We start from the raw sequence: 27,649 nt of genomic DNA, 5'->3' as shown, positions 1-27,649 counted from the left end.
GCAGGGGGGCTGGACCAGACTGAGCTCCAGAGGTCCCTTCCAACCCTAACGACTCTGTGATCAGCCCGCTCCAGGGCTCAGCCCTAAGGCGCGCTTCACCGCCCCGACCCCGAAGCATCCCGTGCCGGTTCCCTGGTCCCTCGCAGCCGGGATCAGCGGCGCAGGGAGCCGGGGGGCAGCGGTGAGGCGGGGCCGGGCGCATGTGACCGGCGGCGGGGGCGGCCCCGGCGGGGCTGGGCCGCCTCGGCGGGGCAGTGCGGAGCGGCGGAGCGCTGGGGCATGCGGAGCGGCGGGGCCCCGCGCAGATGATGGCGATACGCGAGCTCAAAGTGTGTCTGCTTGGAGTGAGTAGAGGGGACTGGCGGGTCGCCTCCCCCTTTCCTTCCTTCCATCCTTCCTTCCTTCCCCATCCCGCAGGTGGGGGCTTCGGGGTGCTCGCCAAGCCGGGGAGCGTTCCCAGTCCTCGTCTCCCTCCTCCCGGGGGGCGCCGCGTCTCCCGGTCCCGGCCGGGGCTCGGCCGCAGCAAATTCCTCCACGCCGAAACTTGGCAGCCGCGCACCAGCCTTCTCGGGGCTGGGAGAGGCTTCGGTGGGGGCTTTTTTTGTTGTTTTTGTCTTGTTTCTCAACTTTTTAAAAGTGAGGAGGGCGTAGCAGGGTGGGGGTGGCTCTCTTTTTGGGGGGGCTTCCCCGCAGCGCTTCCCAGGCGGGGCGCGGAGCCGTCTCCCCGGCGGCGGCGGTGACCCCGCAGCGGGTCTCCCTCCGATGCCGGAACCCCGAAGGTGCCCGGGAGGATTTCCCTGCCCGCCGTCCCCGCGGGTGGGGGAGCTGTGGGGTCCTGTGGCCTCGCCGAGCCCCCGCAGCAGTGGTGGGGAGCGACACGGAGACGAGCGGCAGCGCTGCCCGCCCTGGGACACTCTCTCGGGTGGTTCCGTCTGCCGGGGCTCTGTCCCATCTCACCGATGTGCTGGTCAGTGCTTTGTTCAGTTTCTTGCGGCGGTTTATTCAGAGCTTCTTTAGCTCGGCTCCTTACAGGAACGTCCTTTCTGCCATTCCGTTTTTTTTTTGTTTTTTTTTTTGTTTTTTTTTCCCTTCCTTTTCTGCTCTTTCGGCGAACCCGTGCGTGCGTTTCACATCTGGAGCAACAATGTGCTTAGCTGTGCAGTTCGGCTGCGCCTGCCCCCCTCTCTGCCCGGCACCCAGGGAGCTTAGCAGCGAAATGCACCCACCAAGTTGGGACAAACACCTCCGGAGAGCAGAGCCACTTCTATTGATAGTGATTAGGAGAGCATCGCCGCTCAGTTCTTTTTTTTTTTTTTTTTTTCCTTCTTTAATCAAACATCTCAAATTACTGGGTGCGAGTGAGGCTGCTTTTAGGCCCATATCTCCGTAAACATTCAGAGAAGCTGCATGAATGAAGACTTTTTAGAGTGAATTCACTTTCATGAGCCATCTAAGTGAGTTGTACATTTGGAAAACAAACACAAATAGGCATCCCAGTTCTCTTTGATTTGTATTGACTCTTAGCCCAGCAGGAGTGGGTACCTTGCCCTAGAGTAAGTGCCAGGATGTGGTGCCAGGGCACTGGAGAGTTCAAGCCAAAGTATTTGTCAGTGACCATTCCTCTTTTCTTGATTAGAATTACTGCCTTCAACTTTTAAAATGGCATAGTGACAAAAATAAATGTGGTTTACACAAACATGAGGAGTCTGTGGTAGAATATGTGGATGTGTCTTTATTTTCTTCCCCAGCAGGAAATGTTGTAATTTTATAGAGGTGAAGTGTCTTGTGGAATAAGATTCCTCATGCCCATAATTTATTGCTGTTTTGTAACATTAAAATATACTGGGGGTTTTGTAAGGCAATTGTTTACTTTTTTAAGACAGGAAAAGAAACGTATAATGCAGCTCTGTGTTACTAGGAGTATGCAATTACTATGTAAATTCATTAAAATGATAGGGTGGCAGTGGTAACACTTAGGAAGATGTACCTGTAGTTATAGTCACTTAGAGAGATGTTCCTTCCTGAGTTTTAAAAGAGCATAGTCCTAGAAAACCATCTACTTCAGATCACAGACATCTCATTTACCATAGGAATTGACACTGTTTTCCCAAAAGAGAGGAATCCTTCAGATAATGAATCCTCTTGAGAAGTTCAGATGGATTTTCAGAGCAGGGAAACTCCATACCTGTTCGTGTGAACAAACACATGCCTTAATCTTCTGATCTGCTTGAACGATAGATGGCAACTCAAAAATGCATTTTCAGCTCTACCAAAAGAAATCTTGACAGTTTTTTTTTTTTTTTTTAGTAGGTCCTGGGCCTCATAGGTTAATCTACATTTTATCTAGTAGATCCCCTAATAATCAGTTGTAGATCCCCTAATAATCAGTCAAGTCTGGCATGTCCAAGTCCCAAGACTTGGATTTCTTATCCTTATTAGAAGTAGGAATTAAATCAGTTTGTAAATCTGTATCCCTCTCCACTTCTGAACAAAGCCCTAGGCTACACCTCTAGATTAGACGGGAGGATCACTGGTGGTCTCTGGCCCTGAGGTGTGCAGAGGGCCTGGGCTTGGACTGTTTATGTCTGTTCAGAATTCCTTAATGGGGAAAACTTGCTGCTGGCACAACGCTTGCAAATCATCTCCAGAGCCCTATAAGCTAGTGCAGTGCTCCAGGGTCAGTGTGTGGCCCACAGCCATTGCAGTAAAGATGGGGACTAACTTATCTAAATTATCAGCTCCTGGATGTTAACTCTGTATTGCCAGGGGGAACCTCGCCTGTAATTTTTAGCATAATGTAACAAAATAGGCATTTGGATATCTGCATATCACTTCCTTCTCCTTCAGAGTATCTCAGGATTTGTAAAACTCTGTAGGTGTCATGGGAGTGATTTGGAGCAGCCTGGAGTAGTGCACAAGATGTGGGACTTGTAGATCTCGAAGGAGACCCCAGCAAAGAAGGACAGAGAGGAAATCTGGGGCAGTGCAAGACTAGTTGTGAGCCAGTTTGGAAGGCAGGCTTTGTTGGTGGCGGGGCTCTTTGAGACGGGATGGTTCCAGCTTGCTAGTGGGCTGGCAGGAGCAGGATGCCTGCCTAATTGTTCAGTGCCTCACAGCCTTAGGTGTAAGAGCTACGGAGGTGCAGTTTAATAGCTGTCTTTAGTATGTTGCTATGCAAGTGTCCTCACGCCTTCTTCTAAAACTACTTCCTCCAGTAAATTATTGCTGCTGGGCAATGAGGTATCTGCTTGTGGAAGGTGTTCATCTTTGTAAGTGCAAATACTTGAGCTCTTCCCCAAGTCCTGTCTTGTCACTCCAGACTTTTCCTGGTCTCTCAGTCTGGTCTTGTTGATTGTTCCCAGCAGTTGTCCCTGCTTCTGGAGCTGAGCAAGGCTTAGCTGCAGCGCAGTCTGTGCAATGGAATGAAGTGTTTCTGTGTGGGTACCTTGTTGAGGGGATGAAGGAGAGAGAGGCTTAGAGGGGCCAGTGTGTTCCTGAGCCATGCTTCAGTGCTGAAATGTGGCCTAATGTGCAGCTGCCAGGTTTCCTAATCTGTCTGTGGCTGCTAAGTGCCCTGTGTCTCAGCTCCCAACATTTTCTTTATGAGGACTGGAGGAGCGATTTACAACTCTCCGCCAAATGCTGACATAATTGTGTGTGGCAACTGCAGAAGTGATTGCCAGGTTTAGGACTAAGGCAAAGTTTCTTGTCTTTGTCACTTCCTGAGGAAACTTTGACAACTCTTCAGAGAGACTTTGGGAAGTGGCTTGCTGACTACCATCTGAAGTGACCTCCATTACTCCTTTCCTTTTGTTTTTGTTTATTACATTTTTGTGTTGTGACTGTTCATCATGGGACCAAAGGAGTTAGGTTGGAAGAGGCTCGGAGGTCACCCCTTGTCCCTAAAACCCCTTTCATAGCTTTCCTAACATATGTTTGACTCCTCTGTCCTTAAAAACTCATGATCTGCTCCCCGGGGTTATGTTCCAGGGCTTAACTACTCTTACTGTAGAAAGTTTTCCCCAAACACAGTACTTTACATCTTGCCTGCCTGAGACTTCATTCCTTCACCCTTCTGTTTGTGTTTCCATTTTCTTGCTCATAAGAAGTCACTTGCTGGCATGCATTCTGCTAGCATGAAAATACTGTCTGAAGCTGGTAAGCATACATTTGTGAAAGGAGAAACATTTCCTCTGTAGAGGAGAAAGAGGTTTTCTCTGGAGTTTCTCCACAGCTGAATCCCGTTTGCTAGGTGTGGAGAACAGTTTATTGCCTCTGAGGATGTCCTGTACCTCGGTGTGCAGCGTCTGCTCGTGCAGGCTGTGGAATTGAGCTCAGAATTGTTTGATTTTCAAAGTGATTGGGAACGTGACAATAGTTTTTTTATGGAGAAGATCTCTGGTTTTCTTACCTTCGTGTCATGGTCATGTAAAACTCTGTATTCTGCTGGATGGAGAACAAATTCCTGTAGCAGAGCATATACATGCATCAGTCCTTTCAGTGCAAAGTTTAAGTACCCACTCTTCTTCTCTATAGCTACTATACTGAACATGTATGACCAGGAATCTTTTAGTTTGTGTTGGTGTCTGTGAGAGACGTAAATTATATTTTTCTTTTGACTCTAAAATATTTGTCATTATTAATGCTTTTAGGGCCTAGGTGTCCCAAGGCAAATAGGAGCACTGCTGTTAAAAACAAAACTGCACCCCTGGATGGGTTGTACCAGTTAAGGACCTTTCTTGCCCCTAGGTATGTGCAAGGTGGCCTCCATGTTAAGAGGAGTATCCTGCTGAAGACAGTAACACTGCACAGTGCAGAACCTACGTGTGCTTTAACAGCTGCAGTGTTGTAGCCTAAAACAGAACAAGAAGGACCAAAGTAGAGCAGATGACAAAGGTGATCGTGAAAAGAAGAAAATTGTACTGATGAGGCAAATGTATATCTTCTAAAATTTTGTCCAGAAAATGTTAGTCTGAGAGGAGAACAGACTGACAAGTGATTCCCACCTCCCTGCCTTGTGTTAAAGGTTCATCATCATTCACTTGTATTTTATTATGTAAACAAGTATCTCTCTGTCATGAGAGAAATTTTTGAATCATGACAGCATGGCTGGCTGTCTTGTGGAGTCGTTGATTTGAAGTGTCCATCATTGCAGCCTTTCTATTAAAGGTACCCTCACCTGGTTCTCTTTCCCAGCCACTTATGTTTATGCATTATAGTGAAATACCAAATCCCGGGTAAAACTGAACAATGATTTTAGGTTCATGGGGAAATGAAGACAGACAGACACACAGCTGGCTGCATATACACCATTTTCTTGGGAAATGGTTTTCTTGGTATTCTTCTCTGGTGAAGAATAGTCTGAAATTTGCACATACTGTGTGCCCATAATTCTTCCATATTTCTTTGCCCTGCTTTGCCAGTGTGAAGAACTGTCTACCAGGATACTGAAGGCGACTTGAACTGGCAATTTTTTATTTTTAGTATTGCATCAAAATCCAGTTATGCACCAAGTGAGAAATGCCTTTTCTCTTGTATCAATAAACAAGTGTCTTCAGAAGCCTATAGCAGCCTTTTCATATTAACTTATGTAATATTTAAATGGCTGCAATCAGATTTTTTGCAATACATGCATTGAATATGTAGTTACGTAAACAATTTCTCAGAATTTAACCAAATTCAGGATTTTGTATTGACTTTGGCCCTATTGGTTTACTGCCATAGCTACAAAGTTTTTTTATTTACTCATCTCTTCCAAAAGTTCTGTGTGGGATTGCTTAGAAGAGCAGGGTGGATTTTAACTGTAACATCCTTCTAGGAAAGGGTGAGTGTGGAGGCCACGCTCTGCTTTCGTTTTTAGCAGCACAACCAAGCTGGATTTCTGAAGCAGCAGAATGCGGAATTTGAAGCATGTTTTACTTTCAGAAGCAAAGCCTCAGAAGGGGAAGCTTGTTGCTACTAATCAACTGGGCGGCAGAAGAATACCCCATGGCTGGTGCCTCTTGCTGCACCTGATCAGCTCCCATCACTGATAACCAGCTCTTGGCTCCCATCCCTTGTAACTTGCCTGTTGAATGAGTCCATGCAGTGACCATCACTCAGAAATCATATACAGTCTGTAGTTTTATTGTCTCTCAAATTCTGTTTATTTCTTTTGTTTATAGTGTTGTCAGTGGTTTTTTTTTTTGTTTGTTTGTTTTTTAGTTTTTTTTTCAGGTTTTCCCAGCCCCTTGCTTCAATCCCTCTTTTTGATTTCTGGCTGAAAAATAGTGAAACTTCTTGTTTTACGGTAATTCTGAGGAAAAAGAAAACATAAATTTTCTTTCTACCAAAATAAGGAAGTTTACTTGGTAATAAACTCCATTCTTTTTCACATGGTTGAATGCAGTTTTAGCCCTACTCAGTGAAGTAGCTCTGAGGCAGGCTCTGTGAAGCAGCCAGAAACTCTGCATTCAAGCCAAGTATAGGGAAAAATCTGTCATTTTCATCAGGTGGTTCCTTTTAACTGGATTAAGTCAAGCCATATTAAAGGCCATTTTTAATTTGCATTTGAAGTATGTTTTCTGAGAGTCTCGCTGATGGTATGACTTGTTTCTAAGGTGATAATTTGATACATTGATGGGGTGTGTTGCAATTACAGTGCAGTTGAGCTGCCTATGGGCAGTGGCCTCTGAGTCTGCAGGGCTTTTGCTTGTAGTAATGTTTATAAATTACAGTGCTTTTTTTTTAGGTAGGTAGGCTTTGCTTGTGTTGGGTTGTGTCTGAGCTGGTTAAAATGTGGGTGCTGCAGTCTGCAAGCGTACAGGCTGGATAGTCTTCCTAAAATTTCTCAAGATAATTCCTTGTTGAGAGAAGCATTTACAGGGAGGCTGGAGCCACAACTCTGCTCCAGTTGCACTTGAACATCCAGCTTTTCTATTCCCTCCCTGCTGATCCTTTTTTCAAATGCCATTTGCCAAGTCTTCAGCTCTGTTGAACCCTCCAGGGACTGCTGTTGATCTTGGATTTCCTGGCCACGTCTCTGTTCAGATAAGATCAGTACAGGCACCGTTTTTTCATTTCCTGCACTGTGGTTTTGAGGGGAAGGCAGAGGGGCATATTGAAGAGAACATAACTCGCTTCAGCAAGTTTGCAGTGTTAGAGAATCATACAATGGTTTGGGTTGGAAGGATCTTAAAGGTCATCTAGTTCCAACCCTGCTGTAATGGGCAGGGTCACCTTCCACTAGAGCACGTTGCTATTGACCCCACCTTCCACACTGTTCAGGAAACTGAGTGCAGGCCAAGCTGTTTCTCCTCAGCTTCGGTGGCCAATCCCCCCCGATGGGGTGGCTGTGTTTGGGGTTGTGGTTTGACTGCCTTGCCATCATCTCCACCTCTGTCTGGAGGTCTGGGTCTTCCTCAGCTCATGTTTTTCTCAAGCTGCTTCTGGGGCCAGCAGAATGCCCAACACATGGATGGATACCTAGAGGTACCTTCCAGAAGGGTTGAGAAAGGAGGTGGGAAACTGGGTAGAGTTCATCTACCCACAAGCTACCTACAAGTCCTACTTTCATCCAGTGCTAATCACACCAAGGGATTAGATCTTGTCAGTGAGTTGGATCATTCCACTCTTTTTAGAGAGGGCAGAGCAAGGATTCCATGCTTTTCTCCTTGTTGGGGCTTGTCATGTCCCCCACTACCTCCTTCTTGATTGTAGGCTGGGGGAAGCTCATGTGAATATAATTCTGCAGCCGTGGGACACATGCTTCCAAAATAAATGAAAGTAAAGTATGTTTTTATTCTTACAGAGATGTTTTTCTTCTCACTACATACCTTGTAGAGGCTGGGTAGTGGTGTAAGGGTCAAGGTGAAAGGAAATTTTTTAAATTCCATCTCAACTTTTAAGATGCCAGGAAGGGGACACATTTCAGTTTTCTCCTGAAACATCTTGTGCACCCTTTCTGTGAACGCTTGCTGTTTTGAACACCACTGCCAGAGGACAAATCCAAGCTTTAGAAAGCCACTAGTGGAGGTGGATGGGAGGCTGACTCGGAGCATAGCCTTGTGTAAGCAAATGCCAGTGGTTTGATTTACGGTCTCTAGCCTTGCAGGGCTGCCCGTGAAAGCTGAGCAACAGGCAGTGGAACAAACGCTTTTTATTTTTGCCTGGTTATTTTTAAACATAAATGCTAGTTAGTGACTGGTTTTTATGTTTCTTGGAGGAGAGGGTAGAGAAGTTATGGTTTTTCACTTTTTGTTTTGGCCAGAGTATGTTCTTATTTGGGCAACATGTGGGAAGAACATGTGCGTGAAATCCAGCTACTAAATACTTTGTGTCCCTGAGTTATTGTTTCCTCCTTTGTCAGCAGAGTGACAGGATGCTGCAGAGACATCATCGGGTGTCCTGGTTGGACCCGTCAGCCTCTGCTGGGCATGACTGCAGAGGAGTATAAAAAACTGGGAATGATAAATAATCAGGCTTTTACAGGAATTCACCTACAGTCAAGGACTCTCTGAAGCAGCTTCTCTTTTCCTTTAAAGCCTGTCTACAGAGCCAAAATGAATTAGAAGAGATTCCTAAATTTGGGTTAATTCCGAAAAAAATAAATTTTTTAGCCCATTTAATTCTGCAACAAACAAAACCGAAGTGTTTATGGGACCTAATGGTTCATCAGTGAAGCTGTGCTTCTGGGCGACAGGACATGTCTCAAGTCACTTATGTGCTCACTGGTGACTTGTGAGATACAGCAGGCATTGGAGTAGCTTTAACCTTCTCTGTCTAATGCTTGTAATTAGTAGCTGGTACCTTGTCTCTGGCATTGCCATTGCATGAGTTCTCCAGATGTGCTCATTTCTTAATTGTGAGGCTGATGCTGGGAATTCAGTGGCAGAAGAAAAATCCTTAGGAATTTGGTCAACACCTGGTGTGTGCCAACACAGGGAAGCTGTAATAGGGATCACCAGGCTTACCAAAGGCTGATGTGAAAAGCATCCTGGAGAGGATTTCCTTGAACGTAGCATGGTCTCCCACTAAAGCTCAGCTTGATTCTTGTGAGTTTAAATTATTTTTAACTACTCTGGTCAAGGGAGAGAAAATGTATTACCACTATGGTTGGTAATTAAGAATTTAGAATTGTATTACAACTGAAAAATTTAAAGTGTTTGTCACTGTATAGTCTTTGTTAATTAGTCCCCTCCCCCAACCTCTCACAGACTGGTACACACCACTACTAGCCTGTAAGGGCACACTTCCACTTTGTGGCTGGATAAATCTGGCAGTTGGTTAATTCCTGGAGGAATTTAGGAAATGAGAAAGAACGGATTCCCTTTCTTGAATAGGAAGTCCATTATCTTTTTTTTTTTTCCCTTTCCTTTGCATGCTAAATATAAGTATGCCTATTTTAAGAATCCTAAAATCAACACTTACAATGTATCTTGTTAAAGCTGATATGAACAGGAAACAACCATCTTTTGGCCAGAAGTCGTTCATGGTGCATAATCCATGCTGACTTCAACCTTCTCAGTACTGTACAGACAAATTGACTGTTAGGATGATCATTTCTTGAGTGTGCTACAAACATTTTTTTTTTTCTTATATTATTCTTTAAGTCAGAAGTTTTCTTTTCTGGACAATGTTGCTCTTGTGGAAAATTCAAGTAAAGTTGAACTTGTTTTTTTTCTCAGTTTCCTTGAATGTCAATAAAGGAGCGTTGTCTTCAACTGTGATGACTCCAGCAGTGGAGTGTACATTGTCTGAATAGTCTTCAGGGTCAGTTGTCCTGTCCCTTGATATTTTTTTTCTGCCTTGGATATTTTCCTTTGTTTTTTTTCTGCAAGGTGTGCTTGAAAAGAATAATTGCATGCCAGGGCATTAGACAGACAGTTGGAACATGTTTTATGTGACCAAAATACATTGTATAAAACCGGGTAACATAAATTTGATTTAGGATTACATTACTGAAACCCTAATCTGAGGAGCATCCTTAAGCATATGTTTGATTCTAAACATTAGGGTAATCCCTCCCTCAGCAGTGTATCAGGGTACATCGTTCAGCCTTTGCTGAATGGGCTAAATTGAATCCCAAACTTAAAGCTCAGCATATGTTTTAATGCACAGCTGAATACAGTGCTGTGTGGAGAACAAGATAAATAGTTTAAGTAAATTACGTATTTGAGATAACACAGTTCGTGATTCCTGTCATTTAACATTCAAAGCAGATAAAGTAGCTCTGTTCTACCTCTGCTTGGTTTTCAACATTTGGTAGGCTCTTTGGAGATGGTGCCTTATTTGAGCAGGTTTTAAGCTGACCCAGAGTTTTGTGGCCAAGTTTACCTTCTCCCTTAGGCTAATACGGAAAAAGGCAGAAGCTCTGGTAGGATCACATTGGCCAGTGGAGATGTTTTCCTCAATCCCTATCTATACCTGTTGTTCTGCCATGTCTGGGATCTGTGGGAACTTTGGACTCACTTCCACATGGTCCCAAACACTCAGGCTGTGACACTGGAAGTGTATTTAGTATCCACACAGTCTGTTCTGGGAGTGACTTCTCAGTACCTTCTGTGTGGCTCAGTCTTCCTGCTTTGGAGGGAGAGATTAAATGCACTCTTTTTCTACCCCCTTGTCCTTTGAGGAGATGTCCTTAAATGTACTAAACTTCATGGTTTAGCTTTCCGGTCGAAATGGTCCCAGCGTGTTTTCAGCTGAGATTTACAAAGTCCGCACACTTTTGACTGTTTCTGATTTCCATTTTCTGAATGAAGATGAGAAAAATTGGTTGGGTGAAAAAAACCTTCCTTCTTAGGTTTGTAAGTTAGATACTGATTTCCAACTTATTTTTGGGTGGAGATAAGTACGATAAGAGGAACAAAAGCTAGTGTTGCTCATTTTAAGGACTTTTTCCTAAAACATTGAATTTCATGGCACTAGAGCTACCAGCTTTTAGGAGTTGCTGGGTTTCATACCCAGTGAAATCAGCGGGAGGTGAATACATTCAAGAAGTCAACCGCTTAAGGGATGCAGCCTTGCGCTGATAACCTCCTCCATTTATGAGCCTGTTTGGTGCAGATAGCTTTACTTTTAGTAAGTTCACAGCAGCACACAGTAAATCCACGGCTAAAAAAGCTCAGCCCTGGGTTTTATTATACTGTGCTTGCTGTTATCTCTTCTGCTTACTTGCATGAGTGACAGAGGGGAAAGCACCAGGTGGGTCTTTATATGACGCTGTTTAAAATAAGTGGTGATGTTTACTGAATTAGGGGAAACTTTAGATCCAAACAGTAGGTGAAATGAACATGAAATCACTATTGATCAAAGTTAATTAAACCTAACAGTTGGGTAAAAATTTCTTAAGACAGATTTGGGTTTACGCAAACCTCTGATTGTCCATTCCCAGCCCTGCATGTCAATTCAGGAAATGAAAGCCCCCAGCTTCAAGGATTTTAGACCTCCCACTTAACGTCCACGTGGATGTGTATTATCTACGTGTCATTTGCAGTTAATGGTAAATAACAAGTAATGGCAATTTTTAGAAAATCTCAATTTGTCCCCTTCCTGTGATATCCCCTGGGGAAGGCATGTGTCTGGAAGGCTGATGGAGACAGATTTCTGAAGGCTGCAAGTGGGCTAGCAAATTATAAGAGCAGCCTGCAAAGAGGGTGCCATCGTTAGCTGGCCAGCCTTTAGGCTGCTGATAAAGGAGACTAGCTCACACCTTAGATGGTCATTGGAGGCTGCTGGTTTTACAGGTTGTTGTGTAAACTGGACCAATAAGCTGAGGCAGACTTTCTGGCAATAAATTCAGGTATGAAATCCTAGTCCCTCTCCCACCCTCGTGGTGTTTCCTGAAGTTGCTGGTGTGTGGCTGCTTTTGGCCAGTTGTTTGCATCTGGTTGGTAGACGACATACCCTGTACCAGGGCTCTGCTAATTTGGAGCAAAGATTCAGGGCCACGGGACTGGTTCCTGTTTGTTAGGCAAAATGTTAATTTTTATAGCTGCCCCCTGAAACTGTCTCCTTCCTCTCTGTTGCCTGTTGCTGCAAGAGAAGGGATCAGGCTTTCTTGTCTCCGGGGCTGAAGTTTTCAGCTGGTGTTTCAGTTGACGCTCATCATTTATGTGGCTTTTTTTCTTCCTCTTCGGTATGAAATGCAGTAATAGGTTGCAGGTCGGGTAGTTACAAATTGGGAGGAGCATGTCTGAACATTGAATTGAAGAGGGCTTATTGAGCTTGGATGGACACATATGAAGGTAATTGAGCCCTTTTACAATTTTTTCAGGCAATCACTCTACAATTTTTATATTAGTGAAATAGTAAGCTGAACACAAGAGCCATTTTGTCAAATGTTGTACCCAGTTGATGTGCATATATTTGCTTGCATAAGAGCCACTGCCTTCAATTAATTAAAGAAAATGACTGTTGGCACTTAATAGGCAATCTGCAATATGAATTATAATGTTTGGATTGGATTATGAATTCCAGACTGGCTGGAAAGTTTTGAGTATCTTCTATATTGGGACAGGAAAATAAATTATATTGGTTTTGTATTTACTAAGTGTCACTAGCAAGGCCGTATTTTGAAATGATGGCCCCTAATGATAGGATTTGACAACAAAAGTGGCAGCATGTTGGAGTATGAACAGAAACTGGTATCAAACAGCAATTCAAGTCAAAGATTATTTCCTCATCATACCATTATTTTGAAAGTTTCAGCTGCTACAAATATATGTGGGGAAGGTTCAGAACAACACAAAATTGTTTATCCCATTTTTTGCTGCCAGACTGTACTTGAAAACAACATTTGTCAGGATGCTGTTGCCTAATGTGTTTACTGAACTATGAAAACTTCAGATTATTTATGTATTTAGTCCAAAAATTAAATTTAGTTTCTCTGATCACTGCACTGTGCAGTGGGGATGAATGATATTTAACCAAATTGCTATGCTGGTGTGTGTGCATATGGTCAATAGAGATAACAGCCCCTGCAATCAATACTCATTATCCCTGACAGTGTGAGGTACAGTGACTTGTGTGTTACTTCCCTTACCTAATTTTTCAAATTCAGGACCGATTATCAGGATTTCTAAGTAGATATTATTCACATAATTTTTTACTGTATTTTTAAATAAAAATTTATCTGTAGGAGGAGTAGTACATCAAGTGGGTTTTTGTGATTGCGTGTATATGTTGAGATAGAGTGGGTAGGAAAAGGATGGCTATGTGCAGATGCTAAAACATCTGCCAGATTTGTCCAGAAAATAAACTCTGACCATTGGAATTGCCAAAATCTAAGTATTGCTGTCAGTAAAATTGCACTGGAATTAAAGCAAGACTTGCAGTTTTTATTTATTTTTACTTTGGCTTTTTTAAGCTCCTTCCAGTTGAGGTTTGACTTGCTGGAGAAATCTGTGAAGTTTGCTTTTGGTTCCTGCTTCATTGGTGGGGGGGAGGATCATGAGACGTGACCATGACCCATCTGTGACACTGGCAGTAGGAATGTTCCCGTGGTAAACCGGGGAATATCCTCACCTGAAAAATGAAGTGGTGAACATTGAGGAGATCATACGAGTATTTATGGTGGAGCTCAGATTGGAAACCAGCAAACTGGTAACAGGGAGGTATCATTGAGGTGAAATGGGGTGATAGGATGGGACACCATGGATTGTGGGTGTGGGGTTGCTCAGAGAAGCTGTGGATGCTGCATCCCTGCAAATGTTCAGGGCCAGGTTGGATGGGGCTTTGAGCAACCTGATCTAGTGGAAGATGTCCCTTCCCATGGCAGGATTGTTGGAATGGGATGATCTTTTAAGTCCCTTTTAACCCAAACCATTCTGTGATTCTGTGATTCTATAGCTCTCTTTCTTGTCACAAGGCATCTGTCAGGGTGGGTTGCCTGCTGGTCTATGGTTGCCTTGGTCAGGAGGATCCTGTGATCCAGTGATCAATAAAAGGCAATTAGAGGTATGATTTTTCTTTGGGTGATAGTGACTCTATAAATTCCCACAGCTATAGGTCTCCTAAAAATTAAGCGAAAACATTCCCTCTGTGGCATACAACATTGTTGATACGGTACAGGGTTTTTTTGTGGTGTTTTTTCTTTGTTTGTTTTTGTTGTTGTTTTGGGGGTTTTTTGTTTGGTTGGTTTTTTTGTTTTTATTAATACAGTGATTTATGTGTGGAATACGGGCATCCCTTTGCAGCTGCCTTTGCCACATTCACACTACTCACTCATTGCCACAAAGGGCTCCCCGAGGTGGTAACAGCAAGGGGAGGTGCCTGTGATTCCAAAGGTGCTCAGGCACTCTCCTTTCCACCTCAGTCTGTCTCACCTGTCTAGTTCTTGTAACTCCATCATGCTATCTTTTTTCCTTCCTTACCCAGGCTTTTGGTTCCCAACTTGCTCTAGCAATTTAGGCAGTGATCCTTCCTCCTTTCCTCCTGTCCCAGCATGGCCAAGTTGACTGGTTCCCTTCTCCCTTAGTCCCAGGAGTCACCAGGTGGTGCTGTTGCCCAATTAAATGCCCTTCCTTGCATTGCAGCACAGTCCAGCCCTTGTGGAATGGTTTGATGGTGTTTGGTTCCGCGATGGAGCTTTCTGTGGTGGGCAGCTGTGTCAGGTAGTGCGAGGGGTCTTGCTTCTTGCCATGTGTTCAGTCTTGAGTCAGTTTTTTTGATGCAGAGGTGTTTCCTGTGACTTAATCAGCCAGTGCCTTGTTTGATGATGAGGTCCCCAAAAGGTTGGACTGTTTCTACACAGCTTGTGACCACACCAGTGTACTCAAAAGCTGCTTTCTGTAGTGTAAAGCATGAGCAAGGCTCACTAAGGATATCCACAGGCTTTGCACTGTTGGGTCCGCCCCTGCAATGCAGTGGGAGGGTTTTTTGATCATTTGTTAGCATATGCTGCTAGTTCAAAGCAGATTTGTGTGTGTGTGATTGCATCCTTGAAAGGTGCTACTCCTGTTTCTTCATTCTTCCTCTCATCTTATTAGCCTTCTAGATTGATACCACCTTATTTGCAGCTGCTTTTTATAGACATCATGCTCTTACTTGAAACTGTAGAGGCAGTTCAAAACACGGAGTTGAGCATCTTAAGTGCAAAGTTGATGGCCCCAAAAGCCACAGTTTGAGATGAAGGAATGCAAATAAACACCAAGTTCCTGTCTTCCTTTTCACCAGTCTAAGCAATTCTTTCTCCGCAGCCGCCAAGACCACATGCTGTCAAGGGCATAAGAAATTGATTGAGATTCTGCTCTTTGATTTCAGTTTAAAATCCTCCATTTCTCTTGGCAGTTCAGCTGCTGCTCTGAATTTGATAACTTGTGTGCAAAGGGGAAGGAAATGTGTAAGAAAAGACACAGAATTAGCTGGAAATTTGATGTGGGGAAGCAGTTTCTAAATAACATGAGCAAGAACTGCAGACTGTTATCTTTGCTGTCCAGACTCAGGGTAGCATGGTGGTGTGGTTAGCTTTCACTTTGTACGATAAGATGCAGTGATAAAGCATGAATACTTGAATTACAGTATGGATTTGGGGTTTGGTTTGGTTTTGATTTTTTTGGGTCTTTTGTTTTTATTTAACCAAGGTAGATGAACTTTAAAAATTGCTAAGTTGAATATTCCAGAGGTAGGTTGGCTGCAGTGTTAATTTGTTGTTATTATTTTTTAATATATTCTGCAGTACAGGTCCAAGTACAGTTGCTGTTCTTGGATCACCATGCAGAGAAAGGAACTGAGGTAACCAGAGTACTGACCCACAGGCTGTGTTTTCTTCATCATTGCATTTCTATTTTGCCTTATGTTTTTTATTTATTTATTTTTATTCTATTGGAATTATTTTAAAGAATAGTTTTAAGGTTATTATAAAGAATAGCCCTGTTCTCCCTTTCCCTCAGTAGCCCCCTGTCTCATAAATAAAGATCACTTTATACTCCTGTGCCAGCTTCATAGCAGAAGAGTTGGCAAGTTGTGAAAGAGCAGCATGGTTTGTAAGTGCTGGCTGAGGCAATGTACAGAAGACACGTGGGCCATTTTGTGTTTTTTGGGTAGTAGATAGTTTAACTGACCACTACTCCTGTCTCCCACTGCTAGTGCAGTGTAAAACAAGGATTTGTTCCTTAATGCTGATGCAGTGCCGTGTCACTCACTGGGCTGTGTTCAAAGGAAGGATAGCTCCCCTTCTGACTAGGTCTTCTTTCCACCACTCTCTATTGCCTTTGTTCATTTTCTCAAGTCCCCATCTTTGGAGAAACCTTTCCACACCTGGAGTCAAATCTTCAGCTGAAGTGAAAGGCGTGCCTACTAGCAGCCAGATGAGAGGGAGCTCTTTAGATGAATCGTCTTGAAAACTATGTGCTTGAGGAAGAAAGGAGGTGTGTTATGGCTCATCCACTCATCTTGAAGTTCTTCACTTCTGAAGAACAGAATGCCATCCAGAGGGACCTGGACAAGCTCAAGAAGTGGGCCCATGGGAATCTCATGAGATTTAATAAGACCAAGTACAAGGTGCTGCATGTGGGCTGGGGCAACCCACACTATCTACGAGGCTGGGGGATGAACTGATTGAGAGCAGCCCTGCCAAGAAGGACTTGGTTATGTGCACTTGCAACCCAGGAAGCCAGTTATGTCCTGGGCTGCATCAAAAGCAGCATGGCCAATAGGTCAAGGGAGGGGATTCCTCTCTGGTGAGATGCCATCTGGAGTGCTGCATCCACCTCTGGGGTCCCCAGCACAGGATTGACATTGACCTGTTGGAGCGAGTCCAGAGGAGGGCCAAGTTGACCGGAGGGATAGAGCATCTCTCCTATGAAGAAAGGCTGGGATTGTTGAGCCTGGAAAAGAGAAGGCTCTGGGGACACCTAATGATGGCCTTCCAGTACCTGAAGGGTACATACAAAAAGATGGAAAGGGACTTTTTGCAAGGGCATGTAGTGACAAGACAAGGGAGAATGGATTCAAACTGAAAAAGGATAGGTTTACGTCAGATATGAGGAGGAAGTTCTTTGCTGTGAGGGTTGTGAGACACTGGAACAGGTTGCCCAGAGAAGCTGTGGATGCCTTATCCCTGGAAGTGTTCAAGGCCAGGCGGGTTTTAGCTCTGAGCAACCTGGTCTGGTGAATGGTGTCCCTTCCCATGGCAGGGAATTTAGAATTAGATAATAGGATCATAAAATCAACCAGGTTGGAAAGGACCTCTGAGATCATCAAGTCTTTAAGGTTGCTTCCAACCCAAACCTTTCTGTGATCCTATGATTCTTCAGGCTGCAGCTATGATTATCCATGCCATCAATCCAGCATGAAGAGCTTGAGACTGGAGCTCTAGTGAAGACAGCAGGATGATGCCAAGTTTCTTGGAAACACTCTAGGAAAGACTTTGGTTTCATATAATATTACATACACATATATCAATGCTTTAAGAAAGTGAATTTTTTGCTAACATTAGCTATGATACAGACATTAGCTGCTCTTCAGTCTCTCACATTTCTGGCCAGGCACATCACTTTGATAGGATGATAAAGTGCTTTTGGCCATCAGTGTTTGCTTTTGTACTTCACTGTTTGGTGAAGTCATGGTGTTGCTTGGGGTTTTTGGCTATGTCTTAGACGGAAGTAGACAGTTGGAAAGATTGTAACTGATTGTAAAGTTGAAAGATTGCAGTCTGGGGGTGAGGGAGGGCTGGAAATACTCCTTTTTGTCTATAAGAGAGAAAAGGGATGCAGCAATATGTTAAAGTATATTTGAAACTTTAGCATTAGGGTGGGCTTTTTGTCTTTAAAAGACTACTGGGTTAGGGTCTGGTGGAGAGCAGTGGATCTGTGACATTGAATATGAAGAAACTTGCTAAATCCAAGGGAGCCTACAGTGCACCGGGACAAGTAGGACTGTGTTCTCTGACTTCAAGTATGGCAGATATTGGAGCAGCTATGCAGGCCTGAGTTTAATTCCACGGGAGGATGTGTGCAGGATGTGTCTGAAAGGAAACCACATGCTGAATAATCACACTGGTAAGGGAGCCAAAACTGGTAAGGCAGCAGACATTTGGCTTCGGTGACTGGCTGGGAACAGGAGAAGTGGACAGGCTGTAGACTCGCTTCGGCTCTGAGGCAAAGCAGATGGGCAGACACTGCACATGTTTTGCTAATGGATATGGACGGAAGGAAAACAAACCAAGAGAAGGGATCAGATGATATGTCTTACATTCAGAAGTGTATTTGGTTTCTGTGGCAAGGTTTCGGTAGTGGAGTGGCTACAGGGACGACTTCTTTGATCAACTTCTAGAAGCTTCCCCCATGTCCCGCAGTGCCAATGGTCCATCAACGACAGTGGCAGTGCCTTTGGGATAGTATGGCTTAGAAATGCGAAAAGCTACTGCAGAAGAGCAGACTGGAATAAGAATGTGTGAGAGCAACAACCCTGCAGACACCAGGGTCAGTGAAGAAGGAGGGGGAGGAGGTGCTCCAGGCACTGGAGCAGAGATTCCTCTGCAGCCCGTGGTACAGACCATGGTGAGGCTGCCTGGCCCTCTGCAGGCTGTGGGGGTCCACAGTGGAGCAGAGATTCACCTGCAGCCTGTGGAGGACCCCATGCTGGAGCAGGAGCAGGTGGGTGCTTAGGGGAGGCTATAACCCTGTGGAAAACCCATGCTGAAGCAGGTTTCTGGCAGGACCTGTGGATCCATCAAAAGAGGAGCCCACACTGGAACAGCTTTGCTGGCAGGACTTACGACCATGCTGGGGACACACACTGGAGCCGTCTGATCCTAAAGGACTGCGGCCAGTGGAAGAGACCTGTGCCGGAGCAGTTTGTGAAGGACTGCACCCTATGGGAAGGGCTCACATTGGAGCAGAGGAAGAGCGTGAGGAGTCCTCCCCCTGAGGAGGAGTGACAGGCAGAGACAATTCTCTGGTAGGGAGCAGTTAGAGAAATTGGGAGTAAAGTTAAGCTCAGGAAGAAGGGAGGGGTGGGGTAAAGGTATTTAAAGATTTAATTTTTATTTTTCATCATCTGACTCTGATTTAATTGGTAGTAAGTTAAGTTAATTTCCCCAAGTTGAGTCTGTTTTACCCATGATGGTATTTGGTGAGTGATCTCTCCCTGTCCTTATTTCAACCCACAAGTTTGGTTTTTTTTGGTGTTTGTTTGTTTGTTTTTTTTTAATTATTTTTTCTGTCCTATCTGGCTGAGGAGGGGAATGATAGAGTGGCTCTGGTGGGCACCTGCTTTCCAGCCAGTGTCAGCCCACCACAGGAGACCAGGTAGCATTAAGCACTGACCAGTAGATATTTTTCCATTTTAAAATAGTCAATAGGAATATACAGGTGGTATTGAAGACACCTATGACTACCAAACAAATAAACTCATCACTTGACTATCTCTTAAGGCACTTAAATAGCTCCTTGTTATTTTACTGTCTGAGTGCTTTACAACTGTCAGTTTTACATCCCTGTAATGCTGTTACAAGGTAAAATCAAATAATTATTTTCATATAACAGCTAGTGAGCTGAGAATGATAGAGCCAAGGATTCCTGTGCCAAATGCAGTTCTTGAAGCACTATGAGGAAGGATTGTGTTCTGATGTGACAGGACTGACCTGGTTGTGGGTAGAACAAGCAGGTTGCTTCTATGTGTGGAGGGAGTTAGAGTTTATCTAATTCTAATGCACGCCAGAAGAAAAAGTCTGATTCTGTAGCTAAGTTGTGCTCCACAACACCAGTGTTGGCCTGCATTTAAACTAGCAATTAGAAATTATGTGGAGGTTGTTTTACTGTGGGAGAATTGTCTCAGACCATCCTAACTTTATGAGAGCAATAAACTAACTTAAAAGATAGCAATAAACTAACTTAAAAGATAGCTATATTACCGTATATTACAAGTTTAAAGAAAAGCGTGCAACAAAGGGAAGTGCAGACAGGGATGTTCTTGTAAGGTTCACACATGGACAGGTGACTGAAGGAACTGTGGTGGTTCCTAGTGAAGTGAGACACTGTAGAATCCAGCCAGAGTCAACTCACCACAGGATGCCAGCAGTGGTTGTCCTCCCTCTCAAAACAGAACTGCAGTGAGATCCATGTGTTTGTGCTGGTGTCTTGGGCAACGTGGTCCCAATATTCAGTGTGACTGTTGCTGTTCATTTGGCCAGTACCCTTTACACAGGAAAATGGATGATAGCACAATGGCACTCCTGGAGGCCAACACTGGTTCCAGTTCCTCCCTTCCGAAAATTTGCTTTGCAGCTGAGTACTCCTCAGATCATTGCAGAAATTCCTTGAAGATCACTGGTGGTATAAGGCCACAAATTCTGTAAATTGAAATTTGCGAAAATCATCAGTGTCCTGAATGAGATGTGTATTTTTTTTGACTGCAGAAGTGAGGTTTGATAGCACCTCTACCTGCATCCCTTTGGTTCAGGCTGAAGCCTCAGGCAGTTCTGTATTGGTGAAGCAGCCGAGAGCCAGTGCGTAAGTCTAAGAGCTGCTCTCATATTTTCATCTGTGCATTTATGCAGTGGTAGCTTTGCTCACTTGATACATGTTGCAGATGGAAAAACTGAATAAAGGCGAGAAGCTGTTTGCACTTCTTCCTGTACACCACTCTGCAGCACATGGCTGTGTTTTCTCTGGGGCAAGCCTGATACTTGGCAGATTCAGTTCAGTCCCAGGGGAGTCTCTCAACCTCGGTCTCCTGAAAGGTATCTCTCCTTACAGCAGCGTTTGCAGACAAGTGAGTGATACCCAAATAAAGGGAAGGCTGAAGGATGTGTTTAAGGTTAGAGAAAAGTTTGTTGGGTAGAGTAATTCTTGGATTAAAATACTGCACTTGGACACTGCGATCAGGAATCTGTTGTGCATAACTCTTCCTTGTATGTTCATACAGTTGATAAAAATCCAAAAGCAGTTCCAGATGCTCTTCAAGCTGCCTGCCACAGCCTTCCAGGGCAGCTGTAGCTGGATTAACAAGACATGGAAAGTATTGCAATGCTACCTGCATTTGATCATCTGAGTAATGATTAAAATGTTAAAGGCAGTCATAGAGGACTAAAGCAGGCTGCATATATTGCAAAGCTTTAGTTTGTTTTTCAGCTTGTTGCTTTTTTTCCTCCACTGGAATTTAAAAGACAGCCATAATCCTGTACTCAGCCTTACCACATCACATGACTTTGAGTTAAGAACTGGCATCTCTGAAAGCATTGAAGATGCTGGTTGGATATCTCAGTGCTACGTGCCAGGCCTTGCCCGAGGAGTGACATTCCTCCTAGACACCAGGCTTGGCCAGAGTTGAGCATACATTTCTGCTAAAGCCCAGCTATAGTTTACAGTGCAGGCCTGGCAGTTTGTTTGATGATAGCTAATAAAATGCAAACCATTTAGCAGCTCTGTGATGCGATTACACTGCTGTGAATTTTCAGATTCCATCAAAGTCCTGCTGAGGGTAATGGGAGTGGACCAGGGTGATTCAACTGTAAATCAAAAACTAAAGCGTGGCCAATTCTGACAGTGGAAAGAACGGCTATTTTAACGTGCAGAAGCTGAACTGCCAAGTCAAAAACAGCTGCGCTTTACAGAGCTACTGGAATGAAAGGTCTCTCTGCATTTGCATTTTTTGTAAGACTCACTGATTATCTTTCTTCCCCCAAAGTTTAAACCATGTCTTTCTACCTCAGGTTTGGCTGGCCAGTTGCAGAGGTTTTCGGTGCCTTTTTTTGGTATTATTTAAAATATCAAATGCATTGATAATGAAGGACAGTTTTCTCCTTTTTGGTAATTTCATACCAATTTAAGTGTTTTCATCTGCATATCTTAATTCTCCAACAATGAAAGCACTGCACTGAGCAAGGCAAGGACCATTCCTCTCTCTCTGCTGTAGGACTGGCAGGAGTCAAATAGGTGAAACAGAGAGGAAAATTAAATTTGGAAAATCGTAAGTGTAAACTGGCTCCTCTGTTATTTTTCAGTTACTAATGAACAAGCCAAGAGGTTTGCCCAGTGATGTGAATATGTAACAGGGAGCCAGGAATTGTTGCTTCTCTTAAAAAAGGAACAGCCAGCTTCCTCCCTGAGCAGATCCTATTCCAGGAGAATGGGACAGCCTTTTGACTGTACCCTTGTTCTCTGTGTTGGATCAAGCCTTTTTTTTTTTTTTTTTCCTTTTTCTTTTTTTTTCATTCCGTTCTCTGTGTCTGAAAAATGACACAAGGCAGCATTATCTCACTGGAAGGTACACCAAGAGGATCATTAGTGAGACAAATTGGACCATAGATGTTTCTAGTGCATGCACTTAATTGAACCTCTTGATGCTTACCTGTCTAGAGAAAGCTTCCAAACAGCTTGCTGGTAGGCTCAGGTATTGCTTTCTGGCTGATCCCCGGAGCTTCATCAGTGTGAGCAACTTTTTAATTCCAGCTCTGTGCCTGATGAAGAAGCTATGCCATGAGAGGTTGTCTGGGCGTTGTACTAAATCAACCATGGCTGCATTGGTCGCACTCTTTTTCTCTTGATTGGGTATCCTCACAGGAAGGGTTGAGCTGCCAAATTCTTGTGGGGTCTTTGCAGTTAGGGTGGTTAGCAGGTAGCTTTTGGGGAGCCCCAGCACAAACAGGCTCTGAGGGGCAGTTGCATTCCTGCTGTGAGGTGCAGGGAAGTCCTGCTGAGTTCTCTGGAAGCCACATGAGCTATGGGATCAGTTTCTTGCTTATGGGAAAGGATAAAGACCTGTCACTTCCAAATGTTTCTCATATTATTCTTCAAATAACATCTACTTTACGTTCTCAAAAGAAGCCTCAGGTAGTGTTAATACCCTCCAGGTTGCTAGGGCTCATTCATCTCCTGATCTCTGAGACTAATGTGTGTTAAAAGCTGTCAGTTTTAATGAAACCTCTGCCTGTAGATCGTCTCAGTGACTCTTAGTTGCAAGAAATGTTTTGCAGAGACAGACATTTTTAATTTGTAAAAATTTACACAAATCAAAATATCATGGATTGAATCCTGGCTTTGCCTAAGCTGGTGGGAAAACTTCTGTCCTTCTGAAGGAGCTGTGTGTTGGATCCCTATTTTACAGAGATCAGTTCTCAATTACTTCTTAATGCAGATTTTTGTGATGCCACATATACCCATCTCCAGGGTATCTCAACCTTTCTTTAAAGCTGAAATGGGAAGTCAGTCATGAGATCTGTGGTGGTTACAAGCCAGATGTTCTTTTTTTTTTTCCCCTTACTTTGCAAGTGGAAGGACAGAAGGCAGTTTCTTCAGTAGGTTCATTCTTAGTGTGCCATTTCCTCATGTGAAGTGCTGTCTAGGGTTTTTGTTTTATTTGTATTTTTGAAATCCTAGAATCATAAAAGGATTTTTGCATGGTTTATCTAATTTTACACATATTTAAAAAGCCCTGTGTGTTGACATAGCACAGAAAGACTCTGCATAGTTAACACTAAAAAAGCTCCTGCAGCAGTGTGCATAATTATAGGGCTGCTGTTTAGTCATCAGTCACAATATGTGTGGATTTTTTTTGTGAATTCAACCTTTATTCCATTTCAGATGTAAAAAAAAAAAAATTACATGAAGAGATCAGTTTATGCAGAACAACAGGGCTTGACCCTGAATCTGTTAAAAGCTATTAAAATATCAAGGCTAAAGAGCCCAATCAAGCTATAGGAGCCCAATCAGGGATGTGTTTGCAGGGTGGTCTACCTCCCTTCAGTTTGGAAAAGTATTTGGAGGACTAGACCCTATGTGCAAAGATATCAGTGAGACATCCAGATTTAAATTAGAGCTAAATTTTTCTGCATTAGGTTTTTCCTGCCAGAATAAATGCATTTGGAATGATGGGCAGAGGAATATACCAAATGCCTATTTGTATTGGGGAAACGGTTTTCTTTTTTAATATATTGCTTATATCAAACTTCTGCCTTTTTTTTTTTTTAATCTTCTTCTAAGATGCTGCAAATCAGTTAGAAGAAATCAGAAACTTGGTTGTTGTTTGCCTGTTGTTTGCAAATGAGTTGCCAGCAGCCTGTAATGCTGCTGGCTTGAAATACAGTCTCATCTCCTTTACAGTAATGTGAGCTGAGAAGAGCCAAGCAGGGTGGTTCTCCATGAGCAGCAGTGTGGGTGGAAGCACTGTTTTCTGTGGCATGCTGCTCTCCATTCTGGTGCTCTTAAAATCCTCACGCCTAAATCTGCGGGTGAGGGTTTTTTTAAAAGAATAGAGAATGTCTTTTCTAGGCTTAAAGAATAAAAATCGGGAATTAGTCATGCTTGCCTTGGTTCCTTCTATTTATCAGAAACATCTAATGCAGTTTCAGATTTTCAAATCCATTTTGCTGACCAGTGGGAGATTCCAAAGTTGTAGCTACTTATTCTGGTGAGCTAATAGTGGTTCATTTACTGTTAATTAAATTTCTGCTCCTTTCCTTCCTCCCCACCCCACCCATTTTGCTTATCTCGCTACAATGTGGTTTATAACTGATATTTTGTAAGTGTGCTACCGGGCTTACCAAAAAGAAAGGAAAAAAGCAAAACATGCAGTTGGTCCCATGAGCGACTGGTGAACACCTTGATTTAGAATAATTGTTTTATGTTTATTTCTTTCTTGCCACTTCTTTCATGGATTGGTATGCTCTTGATCGTGATGATTCAGTTAATAAGGAGCTGAAGCCCTTGGATTTCCTCTGGGTGAGGATTTTTATGTAAAATTGAGGGATCTGTTCCTTGAAGTGTAACATTACTCCTGAGGGCATGTTCTCAGTTTCTGAAACTTGTCCAACCCAGTCAGCTCAATACTGCTGTGACCTTTTACATCAGCCAGAATGTTATTCCTTGGTGTATGTTTGATAATATATGTATACCAACATGGAGTAAAACAAAATAGAAAAACAGATTAGAGGGGATAAAAAGCTGGCAAATAGCAGAAATTTTGAGAATTGGAAAAATAACCCATATGTATGCCTGAATGTTACCCAGGCATGTGTCTTGATAAGTCTGTTATAATCTTTTGAAGAAAGAGAGACAAAACAAGGAAGATCATCAAATGTTAGAAAAATGGATTTATGTAGAGAAAGAGCATATAATAAAGTACAAAGGAGCTGGTTGCAGGAAAGTTTTATTCAGCCTAAGCAAGGAGGTTTAATTTCGATGCATTGCTGAGAAGTGAATGCCCTTTCTACTTCTTTGAAGCAACAACCCTGCTTTTCCTTGACTTCTGTGAGACTGACTTGAAAGGTAGTTCCCTATTGTCAGTAAATGGTAAGGTCTCATTAGTATTTTTGAAGTTGTTGTATAATGTTCATACAGCATGATTTGCTTTGCTTTCAGGCAGGTGTCGTGTTTGATGGGTGTCAGTGTGGCAGCGTGGATTGAAAAATGTCTTAAGTAGTTTTAAATCCCACGATGGAATGATAATCACTGCCTTAAGTAGGCAGCTTTTTCTGTTTTACTTCCTTCCCCTCTGTGCTCTAATTATACTCTGGTAGGCGCCCCTTTGTATCCTCCAGGCAACAAAGCAGAAGGTGGCAGCGCTTGTTTCGACTGAACCCCCTTGGTGCAATAAATTGCCTGGCTCCTGGAAAGCACCAGCCACTGGCTGCAGCGGTGATCATCCTAAAGACGGGTTCACTTGTGGTCCAAGTCCATTGGTTTCACTTGAGTTACACTGGGGTTAAATTTAGCCCTCTTGGTAGTGCAAGCAACCCCAGGAGCAAAGTGTAAGAATGCCTCTTAAGCTTCTGGAGGGCTGTTGGTGTGCCTGGCACGTGCTTAAGCTTAGCTGTGCTCACTGAGAGAGATGCGAGAGCAGTAGAAACTTTGAGAGTTCCTTTAACGTTAGCATGGATCATTAGGGAGAGCCACGCACTGAAAGATGAAGAGGTAAGGTGTTCCAGGGAAATGAGCTAAGCTTTAATCCATGCTTGTGGATGTCACGTCCCTGCTGGAGACCAGGCTCCTCTTGTAAGTGCAGTTGCCATTCTGAGTGACCTGTCAAGGGAGCTGAAGGAATCAGATGAAACTAAAGCATTGTCAGGTCACAGGAGTCAATGCCTGGTTTAAAACACAGTGGCAGAAACTGTCCCCACAAGAGGGTAATGTAATTGCTTGCAACCAGTGGGTGGTAATTCTGGTTGCTCCACACCATTTAAAATCTTGAATAATAATTAGATCCTCAGTTTCAGTGCAAAGGATTTTTTAATTTTTTTTTTTTTTTAAAGTGTTCTGCCACCCCGGTGTAGTAATTATATAGAGATGTCAGCTGGAATTGATAATGAAGGCAAAATTTGGTAATAGTAGCAGGATGTGTTACTGCTATTGATCAAAGGCTACAGGGCTGTTTTTAAACACTGCTTCTCTCTTTGATCTTTTTTTCCTATTGATTGAACAGAGTAGATAAACAACCGTCTGTGTAGCATGAGCATTTATTATGGCTTTTAAGCTGACTAAGGACAGCTTTGAATTAAATATGAGAGTTTAAATGATGGTTTTCTAATAAGTGCTATCTATAAGGACTTTGCTTGGCGTGACAATACAGTTGCATTTAAACATGGTGAAAGGAAATCTAAATACAGGCATTCTTTTTCTTTTGTATTCAAAAAGAAGGTAACAATTCAAAATTGATGACAGGAAAGGCAAAGGCACTTTTTTGATATGTAGTTATGTGTGGGCAAAAGCTGCTTTTCTTTTTTTGTAATATACAGTTATGTGTGAAGTGCACTCAAGAAACTATATTGTCTTGTCTTGGCACTTTTTGAGAAGTTTGTGTGAATTACTCATGTCTTAAAATGTGGATACAAACGGAACTACCAGGTACAATCTGGTAGTTCTGCCATTGCTTCAATGAAATTAATAGAAAACTTTTCCTTGACTGTTTAATGAGTTAGATTGGACCCTGGGCTGTCATTGTTAATGCCTTGGAAAGGTCAGGATCGATTTCCTGGCATCTTTTTTGTCTCTAAGGAGGCTCTTTTCAATTCTATGGAAGACACAGCGATGTTGCTATTACTCTTCCTTGATAATTCCCTGTATAATTTAAGTTCTCCTACCTACCTTCCAAGGCTTTGGAGAATAACAGCGACAGACCAAAAAATGCTGCATTTTAGGGAAGTTGTTTATATCTTAGATGCCTAAAATAGCATTTTTGCATAATTTTAAAGTTTTCCCCTGCCCCCTCAGGTTATTCTGAATTCTATTCCAGTATTGTACTGCTGTTATTTTTCCTTACTGATTGGGTGTGTGTTAAAAAAAAAAAAAAAAAAAAAGACTATTTCTGCAAATGAAAGCAGCCTTCCCTGTTGCAGTAGAGAGAGCAAGTTGTATTGTTTCACTGCAGTCCTATAACACAGCATGCACAGAGATAGCTGCACATCTCAAATCTTTGGATTCCTGCCTTTTCAAAACCACCTGAAGCCTCTGCAAAGTTTCCACCAAGTCTGCTTGTTTGTCTTGCCATGAAAAGGTTATTTCCACTAGGTTAGTGCTGTCAGTGTGCTAAAAGGTTGGTGTCACTAATCTTTTTTGGAAGCATGGTTGGGCTGCCCTTGCAACAGGTCTGAATGAAATTGTTTCTCTGGCTTTGCTGAGTAATACACCATGTGTTGAAAAGCACAGAGGTTTCTTGTACAAGTAAATGGCTATGCTTGAAGGACTGCAGTCCTTGCAACAGGAATATAAAATCCACGCAATAAAATGCG

At 43.1% G+C, this 27,649-nt stretch overlaps 1 protein-coding gene across 1 annotated transcript in view; it reads left to right on the top strand.

The window, feature by feature from the left end:
- The first annotated feature begins 251 nt into the window (after positions 1-251).
- Positions 252-27,649, top strand: part of RAB31 (RAB31, member RAS oncogene family) — a 64,563-nt gene continuing 37,165 nt past the window's right edge. The window contains exon 1 of the mRNA XM_027890450.1: positions 252-344. Within this exon, the coding sequence (XP_027746251.1) occupies positions 306-344 (39 nt within the window). The 5' untranslated portion in view covers positions 252-305. The remainder of the gene's footprint in view (positions 345-27,649) is intronic.

Source organism: Empidonax traillii, unplaced genomic scaffold, assembly GCF_003031625.1.
Source record: "Empidonax traillii isolate 1590-97213 ecotype Southwest subspecies unplaced genomic scaffold, ASM303162v1 scaffold288:size648122, whole genome shotgun sequence".
Taxonomy (NCBI): domain Eukaryota; kingdom Metazoa; phylum Chordata; class Aves; order Passeriformes; family Tyrannidae; genus Empidonax; species Empidonax traillii.
Note: the sequence above shows the minus strand (reverse complement) of the source record. Positions and strands in the feature narration are given on the sequence as shown.